The following is a 26679-nucleotide window of genomic DNA, read 5'->3' as shown; positions in this document are numbered from 1 at the left end:
GCAAAATCAGATGTTAAGCAACTTTCTATGTCAGGGTAAAGTTTCTGCGGTGGCTATGCTTATTTGAATGTTGTCTTCTACCAGCTACAGCATCCATCTAGTTTTTTACATGTATTTTAAAAGGAAACTGATTTGTGTTACAGTGGGTCTGTGATAAAAGGGGCTGAGTTCAGCAATACACCTATAAAACCTTTTTAATTTCTAGTGAAGCCAAATAGCAAAAAGCAGTATCAACACTGAAGTGTAAAGAAAACATAATTGTACTTAAAGACAGAGCTCCACTAAAATTCCAAAAGCAAACAAACCTTTTACAGAAAAAGAAAAATATACCGTAAGTGAATTTATCTCTATGATTACAACCAGTTACTCAGTGTGAAAAAATTCAAAGTAGAAACTGTTTTAATGGTTTAAAAATGGTTTTATGACAAGCTTTCAGAACATCCAATTAGTTTCAAAATAAGGGAACTTATTTTTCTTCATAATTTTGACCATCTACTGTATTTAATTATTTTTGTTCTTTGTTTTCATATTCATAAACACATTTTTTTGTTTGTTTCTCTCTACTTTCCAGCAAAAAGACCCCCAGAAAAAAAAAATCAGTAGTTTCTTCATCAGCAATTAAGGTATTAAAATATTTTACTGTGTTCTTTTTTATACAAACAGTATTAATGAAGTAATCAAAGACATTACTGTTTTGTTCTTCAGCAGCAGAAGTCCCAGAATGAGAGAGCTTCATTCTCAAAATGTATTATTTAAAATACAACTTGCTTTTCTAAATATCTTGTGGTATACTTTTGAGTGGGAGGTGAATTGCCTTTTTCCTCTGTGAAAGGGCATTATCGATGGAAAGCTTTTTTTAGTTTAGTCAGTGAATGGATTTCTGAGTTAGATTCGAAGCCAGTCGAGAGCAAAGCCAAACCTGAAACGTTCTTCCTGGCACTTGTGGTCTGGAATTCTCCTCATCCACTGTTATTGAACACAGAAATATTAGCAGCCTCTGGTAAAGACCGACCAGTTTTAGGATGAAAAGCAATAATCTGAGAAGAAAAAGCTTTAAGCTTTTGCTCTGTGCCGAGCACAGTTACTATGCTCAAATTTGAAACGCGGCGATTTAAAAATCAGCACTGACGGGAGGTGGCACCGAGGCTGGGACCCTGCTGGGGCACGTGCCAGCTGGAGCTCCCAGCGCTGCTGTGCCCGGACGGCCCTGAGGCCTGTGCCGGCCCTGAGGCCTGTGCCGGCCCTGAGGCCTGTGCCGGCCCTGAGGCCTGTGCCGGCCCTGAGGCCTGCGCCGGCCCTGAGGCCTGTGCCGGCCCTGAGGCCTGCGCGTGCTTTTAGTGCAGCCCTGGGCAATATGGTGTGCTCCTAAAAGGCAGGTACAGCAGGGAAGGAAAGTAGCCGAACCAAACAGGTTGCCTGTATCAACTGGACCACTTAACTTTTGCAAACTGAAAGGTAACTGTGACTACTGCAGCTGTACAGTTCGCTACATCTGGGCTTTACTACTATAGTTAACACTTAGAAAGAAAATGTCACTTAGCAATTACATACTGATATTGTTATTAAAACACAACACTAACAACATCACCTATGGTTGCTTATGATCCAGTGAGACTGTTAATCCTTCGAAGAATGCCATTTAGAAGTTCTGAGTATCTTTGAATTTCCTGCCTGGAAAGCAATGCCTAGTCTTGAGTAGAAACTTTGTAAACATCAAGATCCTTAGGACAAACAAATACCTGAAACTGCTAAAAGAAACACGAGGTCAAATCTTTCATTGGTAAGTAGGGTGGTTTGAATGGTGACTTAAGGATTCTAGGCAGACCCTTTAAAACATTAACATTATTATTAGTATAATGAAAATTGCTTTCTTCAGTTAAATTAGTAACACTTCATGATGTTGGAAGGAGAAAAAAAGCACATGCCTAACTACCAATTTCTGAAATACAAGTTCACATGGACTAAAAGTTACCAACTAAAATTCACAATCATTTTTAAATTCAAATTCTTTCCAGAGAAAATGTCTCAAGGGAGATAACGTAACAATTTCTCAGTCAGTGACATTGCTGCAGACTGGAAGCTATGGTTTTACCGGATTATAAAGCCACCCATACCTCTAATCTTCCTTTATTCTGTTCTCAAAAGAAATCCAAAAGTTTGTTAAGGAGTAATAGGCCTGTAAATCTACACCGTAATTTTTTTAAAAATCGCGAAGTCCAAGAATGAAATAAAAATTACCACAACACAGCTGTTCACCTATCCAGCAGGATAGACTTGATGGGAATCACTGAAAAAAAAGAACAGCATTTCAACTGTGCATAACACTACCAAGCATCAAGCAGCAACATGGAGGGAGTACACCTTCAACAAATAGGTGGTGGGTTTAAATTTAGCTGCAGGGTTTCCTGGTCTTGCAAGATGAGAGGAATAAAGAAGGGAGGTGGACTGCCACTCAGAGCATCCTGCTGCAAGACTGGTCTACGTGCAACAAAACTACCTCATTGCTCAAAAAGCAGCAGCTCAGTGGCAGCAATCGCTTAATCACTTCTGACTACCTTTTTAAACTGGGTTATTGCTTAGCTACCCCCGTTCCTTGCCCCACTTCATTTTATGTCTACATGACATAACAGTACCTAACAGCAGCAACAAACCACTGGGAATAGACTTTGGATAAGCATCTCTATTAAATGTGTAGTCACAGCCTGAACAGTGGAAGTCTGCAACAGGAAACAGACTGAGGACTTGAAAAAGTTATGTTAAAAGTATTATCATATGCTCCTTCATGGCCAGTATAGAATTTCATAAACTGATGAACTGAATCATCTGCTACTGTTGTGGCTTACTTTCACTATTTCCAGATTCTCTTATGGATAGTAAAGTCTGTGTCACTGGGCAATCTTTCAAGTTTTTCCATACCTGCATGCAAATCCTAAAAAAACCCAAACCAATCCAAACCCAACCCAACCCAACCAACCAACAACAAAACAAAACCAAACCCCAAAACACACCAAGAAACCTTCAATGGAACAGAAACTCAAGCTGCACGCTCAAGTTCAAGTGGCACACTTTACTAAGTGTCCTGATTTCACCTTAGGCAAACCTTCATCTTAAAGGAATGAGCTAGTGAGTGAATCCACAGGCAATAGTCTGTTGTACTCAAATTCTATTACACTCTTTTTGTAGAGATAAGCACTATCTAATTATCTAGAGACATTCTGTTGATGCTATGCAAATAGAACACTAATGTATACAACTCAGAGGTAAGGGAAAGGAGCAAAGAGAAAATTCTTATACAAATAGACCTTCAATGATCCTTAATCCATAGAAATTATCTTTCAGGTATGCAAAATGAACAAAGACTAACATCAATGTAATCTCTTCCTAGCCAACAAAACAGCCTGGTAAAGACTAGAAGTATCCATACCTGTTAAACAAAAAGAGGTAACACAGGTGGACACTTCAGGGATTTTAGCTTGCTGCAAACATGTATCAGCGTAGCTCCCACCTTGTAAACCTTTATAGCAATAGGTTAAAAAGTTCTAACAGTTTTTGGTAGTACTGCTCAACCTTGTTTTAAAATAAGACCGTATAATGATACTTCTAGTTCTGCAAGCCATCCTCTTCTACTTTAAAGAAAGAGTATTTTGCTGTTATGCAGCAAGAAGAACCTTTGTATCACAATTTTGCAAGTGCCTCGTAAGAACTGTCAGTCTGGCTATTAACTGAGGCATAGTTTTGCCAGAAGTAATCATAACTTTCTTCTTATTCCCAGAGATTTAGCAGGAGACATGCACTAACAGTCTAGTGATCAAGATTTTTTGGGTGGAACATAAATTAATCTAACTTGCTAATGAAAGAACACTTGCAAAAGGTGTTGAAATACTATCACAAAACACCACTGACATTACTACAGGTAGAAATCTTAAAATACTATTAAAAATGACACGTGGCAATTTGAGAGGACACAGCACCTCAGCTCCAAGCAATCTTTTCTGACACATTTCACTGCTAAGGGGAGACACATCTGTAGCAAGATGCTAATGAAGTGTGGAGGGCAGCACAGTATCAGTACTTGAGTATCAAGGGACGGTACAGTTTCTGAGCTCCTCATTTGGTTTTATATTATTTATGCTATAGAAAAATAATTGAAATTTGGGTACAAATCACTAAGCATAAAAAAAATATTTAGTCTACCTGTATTGCTTCCAATCATTCCCCATCAGAGCAAGTTTTTTTTGGACATAAGCTTTATTTTACAATAATTTTTTAATCAAAATATGTTCATCTGCCCTCCTGACAGCATCTGTTCTTGTGAAGTACCACTCGAAAACACAAAACAAAAATGAAAAAAATCTGTAGATGCTGAACACATCTATGATGGTGTTTCCCTTCACAAGCATTTAGTAGGGGATAGTATATTGATCGCCCAAACCTAACAAGCAATGGGATTCCTAGATAAGAAAGACTAGCATGAATTGTAATCTACTGCTAAAAAACTCACTTCCTCTCTGGACCAGTTCGTATCATGTTTCTTGACACACAGAGGCAGCTTTGAACAGGTATGGGGCAGGTTTCTCTCCATCAATCCAGATTGTTGTTTGTCCAATTGGTTTTAAAAAGAGAATGGGGCTGGTCTCTCCATATACCCACTCTTTCATCTGGCAACATCTGCTGAACTGGAAGAGGTTTAAAATAATTTTTTTTTTTTTTTAAACTATGAAAATTCATACAGGTTTTTGCAGCCTGCATTTCTAAACAGAAAATCTCAGCTTTTATGAAAAAAGTACCAGGATACTAATCTTCACATTCTCTTTCAAGTCATCCCCAAAGGCATTAGTTAATGCTGTAGCCAACCTGCAAGTACATTTAGCACATTATCTTTGAAAACTTCTGAGAAGCATTTAGGGCTTAACCCATTTGGTTATTCCATTAAAATAAGAAATCCAAGAGTGGGAGGGAGCTTGATTTGAACTAATCTCCAATCACTTCAGCCTGAACTACAGATTATTTAGAGAATATTTAAGGCTCTAATGTGGTTCAGCTCAGAGACCAAACACCAAACTTCTGAAATGCTGCAACCAAAAATGCAGTCTGTTATTGAACAGTGTCACAATCAGAAGACATCGCCTTTGTATAGTAACAGTCACAGCTATGGACTTTACTCCAATAGATACGAGAACCCAAATAACCCTCACCCTAAAAAGAAGATATATACAAATATAAATGAAGAGTTTCTGGTATACACAATATGCACACAAACCCCATATATTTTTTTTTTTTGTCTCTCCACTGTTACAAAGCTTTTTCACAATGAATCCTTGTTACCAGATGTTTTAACAACTCTATTAGCACAATGCTAGGTTCTACCATCCCAAGGTTAACTGAAAGCATAGCTTTCATTTAAAGAGACTGAATAAATATTCTTCACTACATACATATTTCACAGAAAAATGGATTTTGCCATTTCAAAGGTTGAACTTCTGAACTTCTTGTTTAGCATCATATAAAGCTGTTCAGAAGTCAGCCTAGTAAGAGTGAGAACAAAAGGCAGGCAAAAAACTGCTTTCATTTATCTGCAAGTGCAGGCTTTCTGCAGGTATCACAACTGCAAAGGAACTTAAACTACCACTGTGTAGTGCAACTGGGATACAATAGGGCTTACTAGCTCAAACCAACTGCTATACAAAGCATAAATATGCTGTGTTCAGTATAGATTTATTGACACATACTATGAACAAGCTAGTAAACCCACCCTGACCCAAGCTACCTATTAGCAAAGCCAGCTTGGATCTGCCACGACTTACTAATTTTAACTTAAGTTTAGCATTAGCACTGCCAGACATCATCTGGCTTCATGAAGCACTGCCTGGCTGTCAATGGACTTCCATCTTCAGTAAGCCTGATTAGCTTGATCTCATTATCACAAGAGCCAAGAGACATTTATCAATGTGCTCAAGATAGCAAAGCCACCTCAAATAATGAGCACTGGAGAAAACTATTTCTGAATTGCCTTTACTAGAAACTTAAAGACGACAGGAAAGACAGGTCAGTTTTGAAATGTTTTTTGCTGAACTGGGCCATGGGACTGCAAACAGGCTCTGTACAAATCAAGCGCACAGCTTTTAAGTGAAGTAGTGAAGAAATATGAGCACTGTGTATGTGGAAGTGTCCTGCATAGCTAGCCAGAATTAGGAAGGGAATAAGTTAAGGAAAAAAGAAAAAAAAAAAAACAAACCAAACCAAACCAACTCCGAACCACAGTGAAAGATAAACCCAGCAGCTGAAGAGAGGTCAGTTTCTACACCAAGCTCAATATTTAGGTGATGAATATCATGCAGGTTCTGATATGATCTCTGTGTCGTGGTATGCCAGCTATATCTATTCTTCAATACCTCTGTGATGAAGCAAGTTTGATGCTGGAGCACTAAAATACCCGAGATGGGCAGCTGTCTGTGTTCATCTTGGAGAAAGCAGTATCATCATATTTGCTATGAGGAGCAACAGCGAATATTGTCTACAGCTGACTGTGATCCCTGGCAAAGAAAAAGTGCAAGCTCATATACAAACCCCAAAACAATATAGAGTAACAATGACTTTCTCTCCAAATCCAAAATTAATACCACTCCTGTAGACATGAAAAAGTTACAGCAGCATGGCCATTCAGGTAATTATTCATTTTGTGACTGCATTGTGGCAGGGAATTTTTTACATCAGTAGGGGGCTCTAGTTCTGCAGCTTTTCATAATCTCAGCTGGACACGGAATGGAAATATTCTTTGTGATGCTGACACGGGAGCTAGAGCACTTGCAGCTGCAGGACTATCACACAGCAGCAGAGCTGAGTGGCTATATTCAGCAGCCTCTGAGGCTGGCGCCTGACAAGCAGGGAGACTACCAAAGCAAAGGAAATGTATTCTGTCTTGAAGATGTCTTAGAAGTGAGCAATTGCAATTATGCACAATTTAAATTTAAAAATAATTCACTTTATAACTGATCAAAACCCGCTGATTAAAGAGTAACGGTACAAACTGTCATTCAATACTGCATGCAGAAATAACCTGGCCTTTTTATCACCAACACGGACTTGCATTTTTATAACCCCAGAATTCCAAGCACAAATTAAGTCTGCCAGCAGACCAGAATTATGCAAGTGTTTGTAAAGGTTCTCCATAGCACTTAATATATATTATGCTATACTGCATAACTAGTATCAGGGCATCTTGATAAAACAACAACAAAAAAATAGTTATGAAGAAATAGTTCAGGCTTAGACCAGGTCTTGAGCAGACACTTTTAAATATGACTCACAGAGAACATCAGCTCAAATTCAAATGTAAAAACATGTTAGAGTTGTGATGAGGCTCAATCAGGCCCTATATGCAGCTGCTTAGAATTATGTTGGGGATCAGCTTGCAAATTGTTTAACATGGCTCAGACAACTAATTTTTAACTGTGGCCAATTAGTGTTGACAGCCTAGCTGCATTTGATTTAGCATACGGATGTAGACATGTATGTTAAAATGAGGTTACTGAACTCTATTTAAAGAAGTTTTGGCCCATTTTCAGTGAGCAAGCAAACAGTTGAAAAAGGCTTACAGCTTCTCTTTACTAAGGCCACGAAGAGAAGTCTGCAGATACATAATGTACTATCAGTGTTGGTAGAAAAAACAAACAGAATACATGGAAAAGCCTTCTTCCCTGCAGAATAACCAACCTTCACTTTAACACCTTGTTCATACATTCTGAAGGTGGAAGCTTTATAGACCTACTTTGCATTTCATAGGGAATAACATTAGAATAATGCATTTGCTATATAACCAGCCATACTTTAAAAGCCAAAGAAGTTTTTCATATCTGCAGAAACAAACACACAGAGCTTAGGATTTTGTCTTATTTGCATAATAATTTTTACCCTGTTCTTAGCAGAATGATAGCAATGTGTAAAAAGAAGCTACTTTTCTAAAAGCCTAAGATTAGTCACAACGAAACAATTTTGAGAATACCTTTGGAAGAATGGCAGAGGATCTGAACCAACTGTTGACTGCCTCAGAAAAGTATGAAGAATATACAAGATGGCAGAAGCATCTTTGTTGACAAGTAAATTGAATCAATCTTTCACAGACTGTCAATAGAATACAGGGAAATCCACACAGAACTCAGGCAGCCAACCTTATTACTACAAATTTTATCAGGTTTCTCAAAAAGAGGTCAGCTCTAAAGTAAGCATGGCTGCTTCTTTGGTTGATGTCCATTTGGGGAGGCCCATTAATAATATCTATTGTAGCACAACCATTTGTACTTATCTCACGATTAACTGTTAAAATATCTGGGCCTAATAAAAGTAATTCAGTCTCAATCATACGTTTTCTTTAACTTTTTCTTAGCAATAGCCTGACCAGCCAAGAATTTGACTGATCATGTTTATTTGCACAACTCTATATAGTAATACCACCTTTTAATTAACAACTTGTTATGAGTGCCACCAAACTAATCCTTACATATATAGTTCCCTACAAAATGTGGATATTTATACCGTGCACCATCTGAATGACAAAAGGTTCCAGTATGTTTCCCATATTCATGGCATCTAAATTAATGAAAATAAATCTAAAATGAAAATAAGATGTCCAAGTACACCAGAAGCTGTGCTTAAATAATGTTTTTTAAGGAACCTGTGTAGAAGAACAGAAGTGGTCCAGAACTGATTGCCTCCTTGAGATAATATCAAATTAGATAAAAATCCTTTTCCTATTTGGGTAATTAGTTATCTGCTTGTAAAACATGACATTACATAAAAAAAGACCCTTTCCAAACACTTAAAAAAACTGCTAGGGCAAGCTCAGACCATGAAGCCCTCTTAATAAACAAAAGCTAGCAGATGACCAGCTCTATGCAATTAGTGCAGAAACTAATCATCTGCAGAGAAATATAAGACTTCAAAAAAAGGAAAATATACGTTTCACATGTTGATAATCCATTCCAATCTCACTAGCTTTATCTACACGGCATTTCTTTTAGTGTCCTTTCAATTAGCTGAATGTAACAGAGTTTCTGGTCAGGATGAGTTACCTGCAACAAACACGACCAATATGTTTTGGGTTTTTTTTAAATATGTTTATAAGTTCTGTAATTAAAAATAAATAGAAATGCGTTGCTACTTCTTAGAATTGTCTCAGTTTTTCAGTGGAAAATTAATTCTTCAAAGCAAAAAAAGGCAGGCAGAAGCAAATGACTGATACCCAGCTTTTTTTAAGTGCTTGTCTTTCCTCTCTCCATCCCACTGTACTGTTATCTTAATTATACACTCCTGATTCTCATTGCCAAAAAAAAAATTAGTACTGGACAACTTAGTTTTCTCTACTCACCATTTGAGATATGGGTGAAACAATTGTTTTAACGCTATAATATTTTAATGTTCAATTACTTCTGTGTTATATAAGCATACTAGTGATAGGTGAATGTTAAAATCTTAAACAGAGGAAAGCAACAAAAATACTTTCCTTGTTTTACAAGAGCTTGAAGCTATGTTCATTACAAAGCAGAGTAACATTTCTCAGTGCATCAGCCAGCCACCACAGCACAGCAAGTGCTCCATGAAGGTGAACCAGCACCCTGAACGGCAGCACGGCAGCCTCACCGTTATCTCCAGAAAAACTAAACTCCGAGCGAAAGCAAGCAAGGGGCACACTCAGCCTTGCTGGGTTAAGCCGTTCGGTAATAAGCGCTCCACACAGAAAATGAAAAGCTGCCGGGGCTGGCGAGCTGGAGTTATTCCAGCCTCCGTGCTCCCCGTGCTGTGGCCTGCCATCCTCAGGCACGCTGATGCCACCAGGCATTTTGGCAAACTCTTGTCACACAGCCTCTTACTGTCTCCTGAGTTTTCACCAAGTTACCTCAAAAAATTTTTTTAAAAAGTTCAGTTCGAGCAGAAGCAGTCTAATAACTATAAAACAGACCTCATAACTTTCAAGGGCCAAGGTGTGTGGATGGCAACCACCAGCAACAGTGAGTGCACACACAGGCTCATTCTCTTAATTTCAAAAAAGGCTTCAATGTGTAAGGAGAGATTGCTGACCAAATTTAGCATCTGTGCAATTTATGACATGCCACGTATTAAGGTGTCACACAAGAAGTTTTGTGCGGGAAATGTAATTGTGGAAATTCAAAGAACTGTTAATTTGCAGTGCAGTGTCCAAGTAAGCCCCAGGCAGCTATTATTTTGCACTGGAGACCACATCCTCTGCATTAAATTAGTATTTTTAAACTAATCAAGAGGCTAGCCACTTACTGAGATAACAGCTTTCACTAAATTGAAGGAGAAAAACACTGCCTCTTAATTCACTGCATGGTATAGTCACTAACTTAAAATACGAAACAGGAATTAAGGGATAAATCTGCTTAGATGAAAGCAAAATGCAGAGTGACAAAATGGCCTTATGTAAGAGCAGAAGATTGTAATTTCAGTCTTTATATAAGGCAGATAAATTCCAACTCAGTTAAAAGGAAAAGAACATGCAGAACACGTACCGGATCAACAGAACCATTTGGATACCAAAGTAGTTCATTAGGCAGTTTCCACTCAGGAAAAATCTGTATACTTAAATGCACTGATGCACAGAACATACCTTTGCAGCTGCTAAGTACATATCCAGCCAGATGGTAGGAATCTTTGCAGCTCCACTAAGTAAAGTGAGAGATGGGAAAGATGGAGGTTTGACTGGTATCAGATTCTTTTCCCCTCTCCCAAGTCCCAAACTGAGAGGAATTTAAACCAGCAAAATATTTTACCATAGGTGGCAGAGATGATGACACTTGACAAGATAGAGATGCTGCTCTCAAATGCCCTGACAAAAGCACGGTAATAAACGCAAAAGTGTAAGGATGATACAACTAGTAGTCTACAAGTGCACAGCTGTTCCAGGACATTAGTAATCCCAGGCCATTTTGCATGAGGAGGCACTGCAAAACGTGATCAGAAGTCTTTCCGCCTTACTGAAATCTTACTGCCTTAATGGAAGTTCCTTTTTGAACCTCCCATCGGTGAATCCCGTATGGGGTATCTGCCCAAGGCTGGTCCTGCAAGTGTTGATGGTGACACAGGTATGAGCACCTATGGCTGGCTGTCTTCTACTGTTACTTCCAGTCAACCATGGATGTGGCAGCAGCCTATATCTGAGCAAGAGGGAACAGGATCTTGGGCTCAGCACAGGCTCATCAAACAGAAATTAAAAAAAAAAAAAAAAGGAGGGGAGCGGGGAAGACATACACAAAAGGGTAATTTCTTTTTTTCATTTTATAAGGGAGCATTTTGGAATCTTTCCATGGTTTCTATAATTTACGTGGACTGGTGAATTAGAAAGCACCTGAAAAATAAAATAAACTGTAGTGTCAGCCACAGCTCTTAAAGGAACAGATGAGAATAATTTGTAGCCAAAATGAAGAGAGGACTGAAAAGCCTTGGCCTTGCTTACTTATCTCATGGACAACTGATTTATCATACACAAGAATGTCAACTTAACTATGAAGGGGACACTGATTACAAAAGGAAAAATATTTAAGATTATATAAAGCTGACTCGATTAAATATTTTCAAGAGAAGTCAGCACACTGCATGAGGCTAAAAATGATCTTTTGGGTCTGCAACAGGTATCCACAAAGAAAGATTAAATTTTACAGAAAAGCCAAGTCAAGGTCCATCAGGAAGCAGTTAGTATGTAAAAACAAACACAGCTTATTTATAGCACACAGGACACAACAGCGTTAAGATCAGATCAACCTGACTAGGTAACAGTACTTGATACAAGCCCAGCTGCACAAGGTTCTCTTCAAATATCATTTAGGGATACAAATGCAGAGGAAAACCATCCGTAATAAAAAAGAATTAACAATAGCCGAAATGAAATAAAAACAATTTCTAGATCAGCAAGACTAACAATTTATTAAATATTGATCACAGGTTATTTTTGCTGGCCTTCTTTAAATGTGTAAGTAATTGCATCAGTGCAGAATGCAAACAATACGCCAGAAGTTCACAGGAGAGGTTCTCAGTGGATTCTGAAGAAATATCCTCACAAGATGATCCGTGAGTAACCTCTGAGAAGGAGAGCTGCATGTCACTCTAATGAGATAATAAATTTGGAATGGAAAGATGCGTGTATGTCTTCACATGATTTGTATGCCATTACCTTCCTTTCCGCAACCTGCTTGAGCTAATAAATCTTATTTCTGGAAACGAAGAGAGTCATTCGAAGCCTGGATTCTGCTTTCTGGTTTTTGTCAGCAAACTACAGCAGATCTGCACAACACTGCAGTGACCAGTAGGTCAGCAACTTCCACCTAGCCCTGGGGAAGGGCAGGGACGCCACACAGTCACACCAAAAGCACGCAAGGAACATCAGTCCTGTACCTTTCTGGCAAGCTGGCGAGCAAGCAAGCGGACCCCCGCAGCAATGTCGGGCGGGAAGAGCTGCAGACAGTCCGGCTCTCCTTCCCTACAGACAGCCTTCTGCAAGTTACTGCCCAGCACAGTCCATGAAAGGAAAAGTAGACACCTTCCCTCTAAGTGAGATTATTGGGTATGAGAAAACAAAAGTCATCCCGGAACAGATACTACTGACAAGAGAGATTTCAGGTTAGCTATTACTGACTGCATTTAATTGTTTCGAAACCTCCTCTTTAAAGATGGTTTTCAATCCTTGCCCTTTGGTGAAACCAGCAACGTACCAGGAAGATTACAGCCTACTAGATACAATCTGGTATGAACAGCTTTTTTATGGAGTAATCCTCTGCAGGTTATAGATCAGATAAACAGTTATTTAGAAATAAAAATTTATTCAGGCCTTTAAAAATTACTATAAACAAGCTAATTTAACAGGCAGTATTTAATTCTCCTTCCCTTTACCATTCCATAGCAGAGACAAACGGCCGCAACCAGTTGCAAAGCATCTGTGAGTAGCTAGCACAGAAAAGAAGTGGGGAAAATGTTCTCTCAGCTGGGAGGCAGCAGCATTAGCTAGCTGTGTATTTCCCAAGCAGGGATCCATTCCTCATGCATCTACTCCGATTTGGCAATTGCTCTCTGAACAGCAATCCTATTACATTGAATACTCTTGTTCTTGCACTTTCCTGACGTTCAAACGGTCCCTCGTGTCAAAGGGAAAAGAAGAACCATTGGATCTGGTCTCCCAAATATTTGGCACTAAAAAAGATACAAAAGGCTAAGTGACCTTAAACTGCAACCCACTTATTTGGTATCCATCGTACAACTACAGCTAAAATAGTAAGAGAAGATAAAAATCCACGTAAGAGCAGATTTTAGCAGAGATGCCTATCCATGGCAGTTCTTCCCGATGGAATATCGGAACAGATACAGCTTTTTTACTAGGAAAAGCAACAGACAGATGTTTAAATCGGTTAAGGATGGAAAGGGGCTTAATTTATAAATAAATAATAATTAAATTCTCTTTATTGGCTTCCATCTCGATTCTTCTAACAAAACTCTCTCATGAATAAACTACATGCAAGTTCTGTATTGCTTTGGACTGTGTGGCCTTTTCAGAGACTTTTATAAAGAAAAAGCAAGATTTTTAAATTTATTAACGTTTATTAAAGGCTTGCCTTTCCTATTGCATTGAATTGGAAAAAAAAAAAAGCCCAGTGGCTAAAGCTAAAAGGTTCCTTTTTGATCTAGTAAAAAATCCTCATCTGAATTTTCCAGGGAATTCAGCAGAAATACTGAGGATGCAGTTTTAAAGCTAGAGGGCTGCAGTTCTGCCTTCACTGCTCATTCCCAGCTCTTTGCATCTTCTGCCTGCTCCTGGCACTAGTACTCACACAGCAGCAGTGGTGAGTTATTTCAGAAAGCTGGTAATGATGGAAGCGGTTGAACACCTAGCAAGTGATCTTTTCTGACCAACCCAGCTCCCTGAACTGGCTCGCTGTGTGGTCCCATGATCGCCATCGGTGGCGCAGGGGCAGGAACACAACAGTTGAGCCTTGGGCTGGCTTACACTGCGGCCAAGTCCCACCGTAACTTGGTTTCACTCTTCCTGGACCACGTAATCCTAACCCCAACAGTCTCAGCACCAGCGCGTGCAGGCATCGTTGCTGTGACCGAAAGAGACTCCCTCGCTCCACCAAGGGACTCTGCCGTCAGCCGCAGATCTCGTGGCTGACGCAGCCCCTGAAATGGGTGCAAATGAAGCGAAAGCATCTTCATGGCAGAAAGCAGAAATTTCACACCGCTTAGCGACACAAGTGCAGAAAGGTTCCTACCCTTTAACGTGTTTTGATAAAGAGGGAGATGTGGGCAAACGCCTTTCTGGGGAAGTTAAAGGAGTCACAGTGTCACCAGAGCGACCTGAGCACCAACCAGCAACGCTTATCAAGCTTCTTTTCACTTTATTTGATTATGTTCCTGACAGCAGAATCTCCTGTGTATGCTCCACTAAACTTTTGTATTTTATGGACTACGTTACTATACGCCCTCCCCCTGTTTCATAAGTGCACTCCAACACAATGCCATAAAATCCTAGTTTATTATTTATATTACATTTCTTGTACATGAATACATTCTCTTTACCAAGGTGACACTAGCAGTCCCAAGGCTAGTCCACAACGGTGAGTCTCCCTTAGCAGTTTCTATAGTCAGCACCCAGGAGATGATGACCTGCTGGCACTACCACGTCCAGTTTGACCTCCCCAGTATATGTCCCTGTGTGTCCCCTCCTCCATGTCTCCGTGCTAATGTTTGGTCCTTGATCAAATCATGTTCGGGAGCCAACATACCAGAAGCTCCCACCCGCCATCATCCCCATCAGACAAACCCAAAACATACCGCTGTACAAAAAACAAGTGAAGAGTTTCTACTGGCTCAGTTGCCCGAGGATCAGAGAAATGTAAATTTAATAAAGACAGGGGTGAGAATAGAGACTGGTGGAAGGGAAACCTTTTGGCAGCAATTATAACCGCAAATCATACTGCTGAACAAAAGCTCAGTCAACTATGAAAAATATCCATTGGAATTTGGGCTTCATTTGTTCTGATGTTCATGTAGTTTAGTTTCCAAACATAACATGCAGCTTAATTAAAAGCATAATTTAAAAACAAATCATCACAATTTAAGATGTTTATATTTGTAGGATAGGTAGAAAAACTACTATTCTTTGGTCTAACTGTAGTAGCATAGAGAGCAATCAATCACAAGATGAACAATGCCAGAAGATAAAGATTTTTAACAAAGTCCCTAAATAGTATCTTTAAAAACAGAACGACAAATGCTTTTTGCAGTAATTATGGAAAATGTGCACGCTTTCTTTCAGCTCAGTGCATACACTGCAACAGCAATTCATTAATGTTTTCCAAAAGCCACACCATTAGAAAAATATTAGTACACAAAAACATAAAAACAACCCACAGTAACAATTTGCAGCATCATGACAAGAAGAAATACAATTTCTTGTGGAAGTCTAAGATCAAATGGGTAAAACACTTTGGAACAAAAAGCAAAAGAAATCAAAAGTTGTCAACTCAGATTTACCAGGTAAAGTTAAAAGCTTGCACTCATCTGAAATTCAGAGTAGATCATCACAGTGGTTGAAAGTTACTGAGCCTTTCCCTAGAATACCTGCTCTAAGTTCCTCCAGGACCTCTCACCTCTCTAGCAACAGCACATCACAAAATTCTGCTATACTGTATACAGAGACTCATTCTTTCCTTGGTGACATATGCAGTTTCCTTCTCACACTATATTATATTTTCTGAAGATAATTCTTGAGGCCTGTTATGACTAGAACCTTGTAATCAATTCACTGCCAGAAGCTGGCAAGTTACACACTCCTGTCCCCACCCCAGTGAATGATCTAAGCTCAAAGGTGAATTCAAGCTCCGGGTTCACTATGTTTTATAGTGAAGTCACACACAGTGTAAGGAATTTGTGAAAACATGGTGTGAAATGATAAATATTTTTTCCTCCGTGTATCATTTAATATTATGTAAGATGGTGATTCATTTGAAAAAACTGCACACAAGAGTAAGTGAAAAATAAGCAGCTGCTAGAGGTTCACAATGAATTTCAAATAACGCGTTTTTGTACCGAGAAAGTACAGTTCACTCTAATAGAAAGTTCCCTTCACCTGCAGAACCATGACAGCTATGATTTAACAGCACTGCAATTACATGTCTACACATAACGAGGCCCCACGCTCCCCTTTGTCTCTCTGATCTTCTCTACAGCCTGTGCCTTTTACATCTACAGACCTCTCTCTTCCCATCCTACCACTGATTTTGCCCAGATTATTTGAAGATTTAATGTGAAAAAAACAAACCACAAAACATTTGACGAGACACCTGGCAAAGCTAAACCCACAGCAAATGTGGTAACATGTTTCATGTGACAAACCTATACTTAAATGAAGGTCTACTTTAAAGGCCTACTTACACACAAGAGTACTCCCATTCCTTAATTCAAGTTTGCTTTGCAGAACATAACTACATTTTAGCCTGAACCGCAACTCTTAGCCTGCTGTGGCTTTTATTTGAAGTTACTGTAGTGGCATACAAGGTTAGCTCACACACACGCATTATTTAACAGAAGTTAAACTGTTATGCATAACTAACAATTATTAGGTTAGAAACCTGTCAGAATTAGTTAAGCTCACCTCTTTATCCATACTCTCTAAATCCTCTTTACATAGGGTGTACAAGGGCATTGTCTCAGACATACTTGGCTGGCGCTTCCGCTTAGATGGACCAGGCTGCTCTTCATTTTCACTTGCTGGTAAGTCTTCTTCTTCAAACATCTGCTGCTGATGTGGTTGAACAACTCTGAAAAATTTCAGGGGTCCCACATAAGAAAGATTTACTTGATTTACAGCTTGTCTAGAAACAAAATCCTAGAAACAATTTATAACTGCTGAATACCTACAACTTTGCTTAATAGGGTTTTGTGTTCATCAACAGAAGGACCAAGTCTCCCAACGATTGCTTTTATTTTCAGTCTGACGGCTTAATTTCTTATTCTACCTTTGACAAGGTACTCACTCTCTTGCCTTCCCACTGTCCTTCTAATCAACCATTAAACCTTTCTTGAAGCCAAGAGCTTCAGTAGCTGCAGATGTGGTGCCCTTCAAAATCACAGAACAGAATCACAGAATGGTTTGGGTTGGAAGGGACCTTAAAGACCAATAAGTTCCACCCCCCCTGCCCCGGGCAGGGCCCCCTTCCCCCAGCCCAGGGGGCTCCCAGCCCCGTCCAACCTGGCCTGGAACCCTTCCAGGGAGGGGGCACCCACAGCTGCTCTGGGCACCCTGGGCCAGCGCCTCACCCCCCCGCACAGGGAAGAATTTCTTCCTTATATCTAATCTAAATCTGCCCTCTGTCAGTTTAAAGCCTTGTGCTATCCCTACACTCCCTGAGGTTTGTGCTCAAGTGGAGTTCGTTCGTCACTTGACATATTTATCGTTCAGGAAACAGTTTCAATATATTTTTCCTGATGTTATGCTGGTACTCTCGAGTCTCAAAGTATACCATTCTATTTCTCAACCTTACAGACAAGAGGTTTGCAAGTAGAAAGCTTATTTCTGCAGCCTCAATCTTCAGACATTTCCCAGATGCTAAGCCTGGATGAGATGCAAAACAAATCATATTTCTTTTTGGCTAGTGTATTTAAATACGGTAGCATTTTCTCTTAGTCGGTATTTTATCACCTCGTTAGTTACTGTATTCAACCAGAACAGATAGATACAAAAAAGAATGTTAAAATATGAATAAAAATTGATAAAATAATCACAACTTCATGGGAATTGTTTTAGAATAGTCATAAAAAGATAGACTATATCTAGAACAACAGCAGGAGACTCCTACCTTTCTTGGGTAACTTTTTTCTGTGAATATTACTTAACTACTAAAGACTTGTAGAAGCTAAAACTGCCACACAATACAGTTGAACTATGAATATCAGGATGTCACATTAACCTCCAGGAATACATTAGAGCAGCTCAGCACCACCCAGAATCCTATTCAAAGATCTCAGGTCATAAAGCTAATGGGTCACAAATTACTTGTTAGCAGTAAGATTGTGTGGGGAATGATTACCCCAAGCAAATATAAAAGTGACTATATTTGAAATCACAAGGTGTTTCAAGTTGCAGCTACCAGGTGAGACACCACCAAGCTGTTTCTGAGGGTGGTGGTAACTGAGAAAGGGTACAGGGTGGTTCCTGCTGACAAGAGTTTCAGCGCAGGATGGCTGCTCTTCATCAAGCCTGGATTTTCAAGAAACAGCTTTAAACCAGCAGCCTCACAGTCATAGGTAAGGTTCTACAAAATCGTTTCTCCTCTCATGAATGTGACAGCTTCTTAAGAAGGTGATCTAAATATTTTTTTCTACATCAGTACTTCCAATCCCAGAACATATGAAATCCGAAAGCCACAAGAAGCTGTCAACTGAGCTCATTTTGAGGGCTCCTATTTCCTAGATACACATCGCTCTCCTCTCAGATCCCACCGACCGGTGCAGGAGATGGGAATTCATGTTTTGAATTGGGGGTGGCGGGGGAAGAGCCGTGCCACCACTGTGCTACCCAGAACGGTGCTGCAGAAGCCCCCACCAGCTCAGCACTACTCCGCAAGGCAGCAGGAACGGGCCCTTTCGCAGCCGGTCATCTCGGTACAGTGGAACTTCCTAGGAAGCCAAATCAACATTTTGGGTGTTGTGGACATGAACTAGCCAAACTGTTTTTCTGTTAAGAGTTTTTCATCACTGTTTGTTTGTTTGTTTTCCCTTTCTTCCCCTTCTACTAAATGTTTTCTATTTTACAAGATCACACAGTTTTCTTTTGCTATTAAACTGCTCTCAGACAATAATTTTCATAGGTAAAAGAGGAAAATACAACATTCCACTGTATTTTCCAAAAGGATCTTTTAAAATGTGATTTCTACACCTTAATAGGAACCCTAGCCAAGAGAAAGGTAGTGATGCTATTTACATTCTTTGTAAAACAGAAAATGACAAAACAACAGGTATAAGCACCTTACATAACTGTATTAAAAACATAAGCTTGACCATGTGAAGAATTATATACAAGTTATATGTAGCAGGCAGCCAAGCAGATTTTCTTAGACTAGAAATAAATCTAGTATATTTTTTTAAGAGCACATTATCATGCTGATGACAGTGAGAACTCCTCTTTTTGCACAATAAAATATATCATCCTTGACCACATTATTACATACAAATATTAACTCTAAAATAACTGTATTAATAGCTTCTAAAGCATTCTGTCAGATTTTTTTTTTTTGGCAGTATTTTCCAGCTGCTACTAGATAAGAAACACTGGGACTTCTCACCAAAGCATTCCAAAAAGCAATATAAAACAAAGACTTCTTTAAGGTTTGTAAGAAACATTTTTATTTTATCAAAGACATTTTTCAGGCTTTACATTTTCAGCTGCTTGTTACGTTGATTAAAATTTAAAAAGACATACAAATGCAGGAATTTACATTTACTTCTAATCAGATGAGATTCATGAGTACTTTTTCAAAAATAACACCACATTCAACCCTGCACAGGTTGGTTGGCGCTTACCAGCCTTACACACACAAGGACGTGCATGTGCAGGGTACGTTTGACATCTGTGGAAGTAACAAGCTTCTTAACACTTTCACTGATACAGTATCAGGGCAAAAGCTGAAATAGCATTACCATCATGAAAACGTTAAAAATATTTAAATTCCATTCATGATCTCAATTTGGTGCTTTGTATTTTTGCTGTCATAACAAGACTGCTAACATTAGATTGGAAAAATTGTAACCATGAGCATGTAAACTAAGACACGAAGATTTCCTAAGTGAAATTATTTTATACAAATCTTAAAGAATCACTTCAGCCACCAACATCTGCTTGACACACCTTCTCAAATCAAATATTTGGTGCATCTTAGCATTACATAATACCAGAGTGCCACTTTTAACTTCTCATGTGGAAATTATACCCATATTTTAAGCCTTGCCTCATCTGTTAGTGTATGTTCAGAGTTCAACAGAATTTTACCTGTACTATTGCTTTTATTTTATTCTACTCCAAAATGCAATTAGCATTTGCATTTTTTTGGACAACGCTCCATTACCCATCTCATGACCCGTTTCAGCTTCAGTGTGTACTGTAATGTTTCTAGAATACTGTCTCCCTATGAAAATGCAAACCATTGAGATGCCTACCGAGTGTCAAAGCTCTGACACGTAGGTTATTTTTAACAAGGAATCCTTCCTGTTCTCAGGCAGGGAAGAGGCTCCTACCAGCAGCCACCGAGCAGCACGGCATTCCCTTCCTTCCCTTCCCACCCTCCTGCTCAGGCCACAACAGCCACGACAAAAAGCAGGCGTTCGAGTCGCACAGGGCCGAGCACGATAGCGAGATCTGTGCCTGCCGCACGGAACGTCGACTGAGTTATCTGAACCAGCTGTGACTCACGGGTGACGGTTTCACTGTAAATTGCCTGCGGATAATTATTCATGTCCGATTTTAAATTATGTTTCGTGCTGAACCACAGAAAGAAACTAAAAATGTTGAACCCAAAAGAAAAAAAGGTAAGAACTGAAACAGTTCTTATAAAATGATACTGGGAGAACTTGAAGCCCTTCTCAGTAACGAGTCTTGTAAGAAGTTATCTTCCAGAGCACGAGGTCTACTCTTACAGTGAGAGACTGAGTACCATTGCTATGCCTCATGCAACTATCATCTCCCCACGGGTTTCTTCTCCTACCAGTGCACTTTTGTTGCCTACTGTCTGAAATTCAGAATCAGATGAAGTTTTTAGAAATTACCAAAGAAGATTATCAGAGGCTTTGACTACATCCATCCACAACAGGAGCAGTGGCAAGCATCGACAGCCTCATCAAACTCTGCTTAAATTCAGTGGCTTAGTTACAAATACTCTCATCTTTCTGTAGGAGGTGAACATACGAGCACATGAAGTCTGCCAGGACACAAAATACCTCTACCAAAATGCCCTCTACCAAGCAATTGCTGCACTAAAGTAATTTTCTCTAAAGTCAAGTATCACATCGATTTTTAAATTGGATGTGAATATTTAAAAAAAAACAAACAAACCCAAACATTTAAAATATATCACTGATGTATGCATTAAGACAAAGCAAGATGACAATACACTACTTCTGCCTTAGCTCTTACTCAGTCAAAACACAGCAAAGCTTTTCCTATTTGGCAATTTGTTACTTCTTTACAGCCTTTGTGCTCTGCCTGCACTGTACTTCCTATCCATTAAAAGTACTTAAAGTGGTATTTGATCACTGCTTATCTCCTAGAGTTTACCAAGACACTCCTCACCTTCTTGAAGATGGTGGAACTGCTCTGAGGAATACAGACATGCCCCAACTAAGAGATCTGTGTTTACAGTTGACTAATTTTACCACTAGAACCAAATCAACAGGAAACGATGATGAAAATACTATATCCCTGCATATATCTTATGCTGATCTCTTCTTACAGTTGCTTAGTTATGAGGTGAAGTTGCAGCACTGAGTAATTGGACTGACTTTCTTAGATTAAAGCATCTCAACCCTGAGCACTGATAGTCAAAAAAATGCTTAAGTGAAATAAAGTAAGGCAGTAGGAAGGAGATACAGTCTTGCTCCACTCCCAAAATCTGTCTGGAGCTCTGAGAAATGCAACTAAGAGGACATCTGAATATATTCCTCTCTTTTTCCATGAGATGTTCCAAGTGAAGAAGCACCTCTGCATCAAAGAAAAATAGGCTTAGGTGTGGACAAAACTCTTCATTAAGTTGTTGACAAAAGCAGAACAAACATCAAACCCTATTTTTAAAGCATGGAATGATGCATTGATATCAACATAAACCATCATACTGAAGCATCTTAGAAGTGTCATGACACTTGTATACATGTACAACCGTCACAGCTCTATTTCTAGACAAATTCTTTTCCACAATAACTGACAAACAAAACCAAAAGCTTTTCAGCTCCTCTCTGGATACATGATGCGCCTTGGTTATTGAAAGCTTTTCCTGTTCATTTAATGTGTCATAGTAAAATACAGACTTTAGAGACACAGTTAAAAAGGAACTGAAAACAAGATGTCTTCATAAACAAGAGAGACTCAGAAAACTTGTATTGACAGAAACAAGGAAGCTGAAATAAGAAAAAGCCTATAAAAAGATGACAACTGAAAAAAACATAGGTTGAAATAATTTAGCAACAGGAAGACAGAGTGGAAACATAACAAGCTACACTAACATACAAAACCTTTACAAGTGATACAGTGCAAAAGTGGCAGGGGAGGGAGAAGAAAGGTAGAAAAACTGTGTACATTTGTAATTGTGCTTTGCATTTTTGTAATTGTTTGGAAAACTGAATTGCTTTATAACAACTGCTATACTCTGATCACATTGTACAAAGGAATTTTGATCACGTTTTATAAAGAGAAAAGCTTTGCCTTTTTTACCACTGAGTCAACAAGCCTTACTAAACCTGTTAGCATTCTAGAAAGTTAGATCTTTTACGTAGATACTTAGGGATGAATTTTAGGTATTTTATACATCCCTAAGAGACAAGTGTTGTCATTGTAGTTTAATCAAATCCACAAATTTTGACAAAGTCCAGATGCTAGCCTTTGTACTTCAAAAAGCAGGCCGCCTCCTCCTCCTGCTGCCTTAGTGTCTTGATTTAGTGATCTCAAGATTATTAACTAGCACTCAGTCATATGGCCTTATTTAATAATAGTTAGCTACACTCCTTTTCCACCAATTTTGATATTTGTCAAAACAAAACACAAAGCTAATGTCTCAAAACAAAGCACAAAGCTAATCTCCCATCTGAAGGAATTAGGTGAAGAGGAACATTTTATAAACAAAAGCCAAATGGTATCAGATATATTTTATAGACCAAAAAGCAAGCCAGTATTCTAAGACTCATTAAAAAGCAGGCTGCCTCGCTTCAGAGATGAGTTATTCTAACATTCTTTAGAGTGCACAAACTACACATTTCATTTATTTGCTTTGAGGTTTCTAGTCGCACTTAGAGGAGGCACAAAAAGCATCTGGAATTCTAGCATCCTGATTTCACTTCAGCTGACTATTTCCGTGGCTTTTTAGAAAGCAAACAAAGTAACTAAAGCAAAGATGACAATTTGATCAAATGCAAAGATAACAAGAGTTAAATTTACTACAGCATCTGAAAACGGGGTTGGAAGGGACTCTTAGCTATGCTTTAGGTACCTGAAGGACGAGTGTTCGCCGTGGACTGGTAAGGTGATGGGAGGAGCTGGAGACTGGATGTACATCGACTGGCCAGAGGTCTGAGCGCCTTTCCTGATTAGCTTTCCAGTGTTAGGATCGTAAAGTCGAATTTCAGGACCGGGTTGAGACTTTGGATGAATGGGTGTTGGGTGAAACAGAGCTGTCTGAAACGTGCTGTGTGTATCGGGAAACATGGCAGGGCTATTCTCTCTGTTGGATGAAGTTCAGAAAAAACTGCTTTACAAATTTAAATGACTTATCTAACTAGAATGAAAAAAAATGAGCATTCCTTTTTTCTAAAGGAGAAAGCGGGGGGGGGGGCAGGGTGGGAGAAAGGGAGGAAGGTTTGGAAGATTTCTGAAGAAACATTTGATCTCCTCCACCCCCATTAAAGTATCACTGAATTTAAAACAGAAAAATGCAGATACATATATAACATCATATTTACATCATTAAAAAATTAAATGTGCCTTAAAAATTGTCTTAACACAAAGTTACTGAAATTGCTTCCAAGTAGTAACAACTGCAGTTAGAGTAGCATGACAATCTGCATATATGCAACAAAGAGAAAAGCATGCTATTGTATCAGATCTTATTATTTATTCTCCAAATATTCTGAGAAAATAAACGCACTAGCCTGCTAAAATACTAAGCTGCCTATGGTCTCCCTGCTGCATTTTAAAACATTATTTTAGAAGCAACAGCAGGAACATTCAGAGATCAGTCTGCAGGCATCACCTTTACGGAATACTGTCCAATTATGATGAAGTGCCACAAAAAAGAGGAAGCAAATTGAATCGTTGAAAAAAAAAAACCCAAACCATCAAATAAAACAGCAGGTTAAGCACCATGAAACCAACGCTGTAGAAAAAAACAATTAAATTATATTGTAACAAATATTAGAAGTGCCACAAAACTAGAGTTTTTACCATATGCCTTCATGGACATTTCTGAAGTAATCCTGCAGCATCAATACTTAAGGTCAACCAATTCCAAGTTTACTTATTCTTTTTTGCTATTCTGAAGCTCATTTTATATGCAAATACTTTCTCAGAGTTCATCCCTCCCCTACTTCATAAGTGCTTTGGACCAGTAATCACTATTTCAAGCAGCTTCATTAAGGAAAAAATTTTTTTCAAAAGAAGTTGCACATGTTGGATTAATAAAAGTATTTGCATTAAGACAGATGTCTTACTGGCTGAAGTTTGGGGGAGGGGTAAAAGTAAGAAGTTAAGGTGTACTGTATTTGAAACACAGAAGTAGGAAAATTATCATCATGTTCCAATAAAATGGATGAGTAAAGGGAGATGGGTAAGAAGACTAACATTCATCTAGACATCAAAAAAATTATGTTTACAAGTCACTGTCCAGATTTCTATTGAGAAATTGGCAGTCTCATGCCTCTGAGACAAATTATGCAACCTGTACAAACATTCCAAAGTTTGATGAAAAAACCCCAATCCGATAGCACATTTTAAAAACAAAGAATTCTAGTCAAGTCATAAATAGGCTACATCTCTCTCCTAAATTTTAGGGATCCTGGGTCTCTACCTAGTCTCCCATGTGGCAAGTGACCTCACTCCCAGATGTTTCTACTTTTGGTATCTCTGGAGTATATGGGGACTTAAACATCTACATTCTGCCCTCAAAGGGCTAGTGTCTTCTAAGCAGAAAGCAGATTTTTATCTTACTCAATCACACCAGTTTGTTTCGCATAGAAAACCTAATATGCTATGCCCCTTCCTTTTTAAACATTGAAGGGAAGGTCCCCCATTAGGCTGGCAAGACTAATCACTATTAATGTTATGTGGACAGACTCACAAGTCAAGAAGAAGCAGCTGGCTCTACAGTATCTTGTCATGAGTTATTTTAGCCATGGCACCTTCCTAAAGGGGACTGTTCTTAATAGACCTATGACTTCCTTGGTGTTAATAAAGTTTTTAGCTGTCCCTTCTATTTGCTATCAACTTAGTGCACCGATTATTTTTACCCCCTTCTCTCTCACCACTTTTTCTTATCGTCCCAAAACCCCCTCTCATGACTTCCTTTCTTCCAGTTTTTGCTTCTGTCTTCGTGCCTTCCAACACCTCTTAGATTTTTGTGCTGTATTTTTCTGTTTCCCCTTTCCTCCTCACTACCGAGTCTCAGAAAAAAAGTGCCGAACTTTACCATTTTTTCACGTTGTGGGAGTGTATGCGCTTTTTCCTGCGTTGGGCAGCATGAATGATCCTGTGCCTTTGTGGCGTTGCCCATGTTAAATCTGTGGATGAACTGACAAGGTCAACTGCTCCAGCTGAAAATGGCTTAACAACTGCTAGAGAAACTATACCGGTAACACAGGGTTCTCCTGATCCTGCTAGCTGCTGAACTGCCTCCAGATCCTTTAACGGTCTTCAGTTTAAGCAGCATAGAAATGGATGGGTTCTTTCATAAAATCTGTAGCATTGCACACCATTCTGCATTTGTAAGAAACAGATCTGATAGCCGAATTAACAAATTGACATAATTGTATAAATAACCTATTTAATGGCCCTTATTCCCCCAAGTTCCCACTTACCTGTGTGTTTTGATGTAGTCATCCTTCAAGGGAAAGAGCTGTTCCTCAACCTTGTCCCAGCGCTCCAAGCAGCTCCACAGCCAATCAGGGTTTACAACATGGAGGTCCTTGCAGTCCTGAGCTTGCCGTACTTTTTCTGTGCCTGTTACGAGGTCAAACACGACGTTACAGTGTTCCCAGAAACACAGGAGATCGTTTGCAGTGCACAGTGGTTTAAGAGGAACATTTTGTGATCAATCTTACAGAAGAAACAAACACCCCCGTCCAACAAAACAATCAGAAGTGATAAAAGTGAGGCTAAATAAGATGCCATGACCTCAGTCTCGAGCTGGATGAAGGAATTTGTAACCTCCTGAAGCACTGGCACTGTGGAAGTAGTCCACAAAAATTAATCCATACTGAAAACCTCTACATTTCCATGTTAACTGAACAAACAATACAAATGCACTTTTGTATTTCATCTCCTGCATTTTTATTTGTCAGAGTCTAAGCAGCAGCGATTCTTCAATACTGTTAAAGCCTAACACTAATGTATCCTACTTTCTTATGCACAGTCCCCTGTAGACACAGTATGCTACCTTTTAACAGCCAACCTCCATTTGCCTGAAGCGGGGTCAAAGCAGACAAATGGATTATTTTGTGCCAAAGGGGAACAACAAATGCGATCTTAAACGTGGCAGGCTAGCACAAAGTGCACATGAAACCATCAACACACAGCATGCAAGTCACAGGTGATCTCGAATTCCACCCTCTGGAGAAGCCAGAGCAAGAAAGAAACTCAGTAAAGTTGCTATAAATCTCTGCCAAGAAGCATCAAAACCAGCAAGCAAAAAGAAGCAAATGAAATTA

At 39.1% G+C, this 26679-nt stretch overlaps 1 protein-coding gene across 1 annotated transcript in view; it reads right to left on the bottom strand.

Annotated features, from left to right (window-relative positions):
• CTDP1 (CTD phosphatase subunit 1) overlaps positions 1–26679 on the bottom strand; it is a 113761-nt gene that overhangs the window by 45922 nt on the left and 41160 nt on the right. Inside the window, exons 9-11 of the mRNA XM_032998884.2 lie at positions 25831–25972; positions 23253–23483; positions 16658–16823 (exon numbers count right to left, since the gene is read on the bottom strand). Coding sequence (XP_032854775.2) covers positions 16658–16823; positions 23253–23483; positions 25831–25972 — 539 coding nt within the window. The remainder of the gene's footprint in view (positions 1–16657; positions 16824–23252; positions 23484–25830; positions 25973–26679) is intronic.

Source organism: Tyto alba, unplaced genomic scaffold (assembly GCF_018691265.1).
Source record: "Tyto alba isolate M040663 unplaced genomic scaffold, T.alba_DEE_v4.0 Super-Scaffold_48, whole genome shotgun sequence".
In the NCBI taxonomy this organism is placed as follows: Eukaryota; Metazoa; Chordata; class Aves; order Strigiformes; family Tytonidae; genus Tyto; species Tyto alba.
The sequence above is the reverse complement of the archived record's forward strand: the minus strand, read 5'-3'. Positions and strand labels throughout refer to the sequence as shown.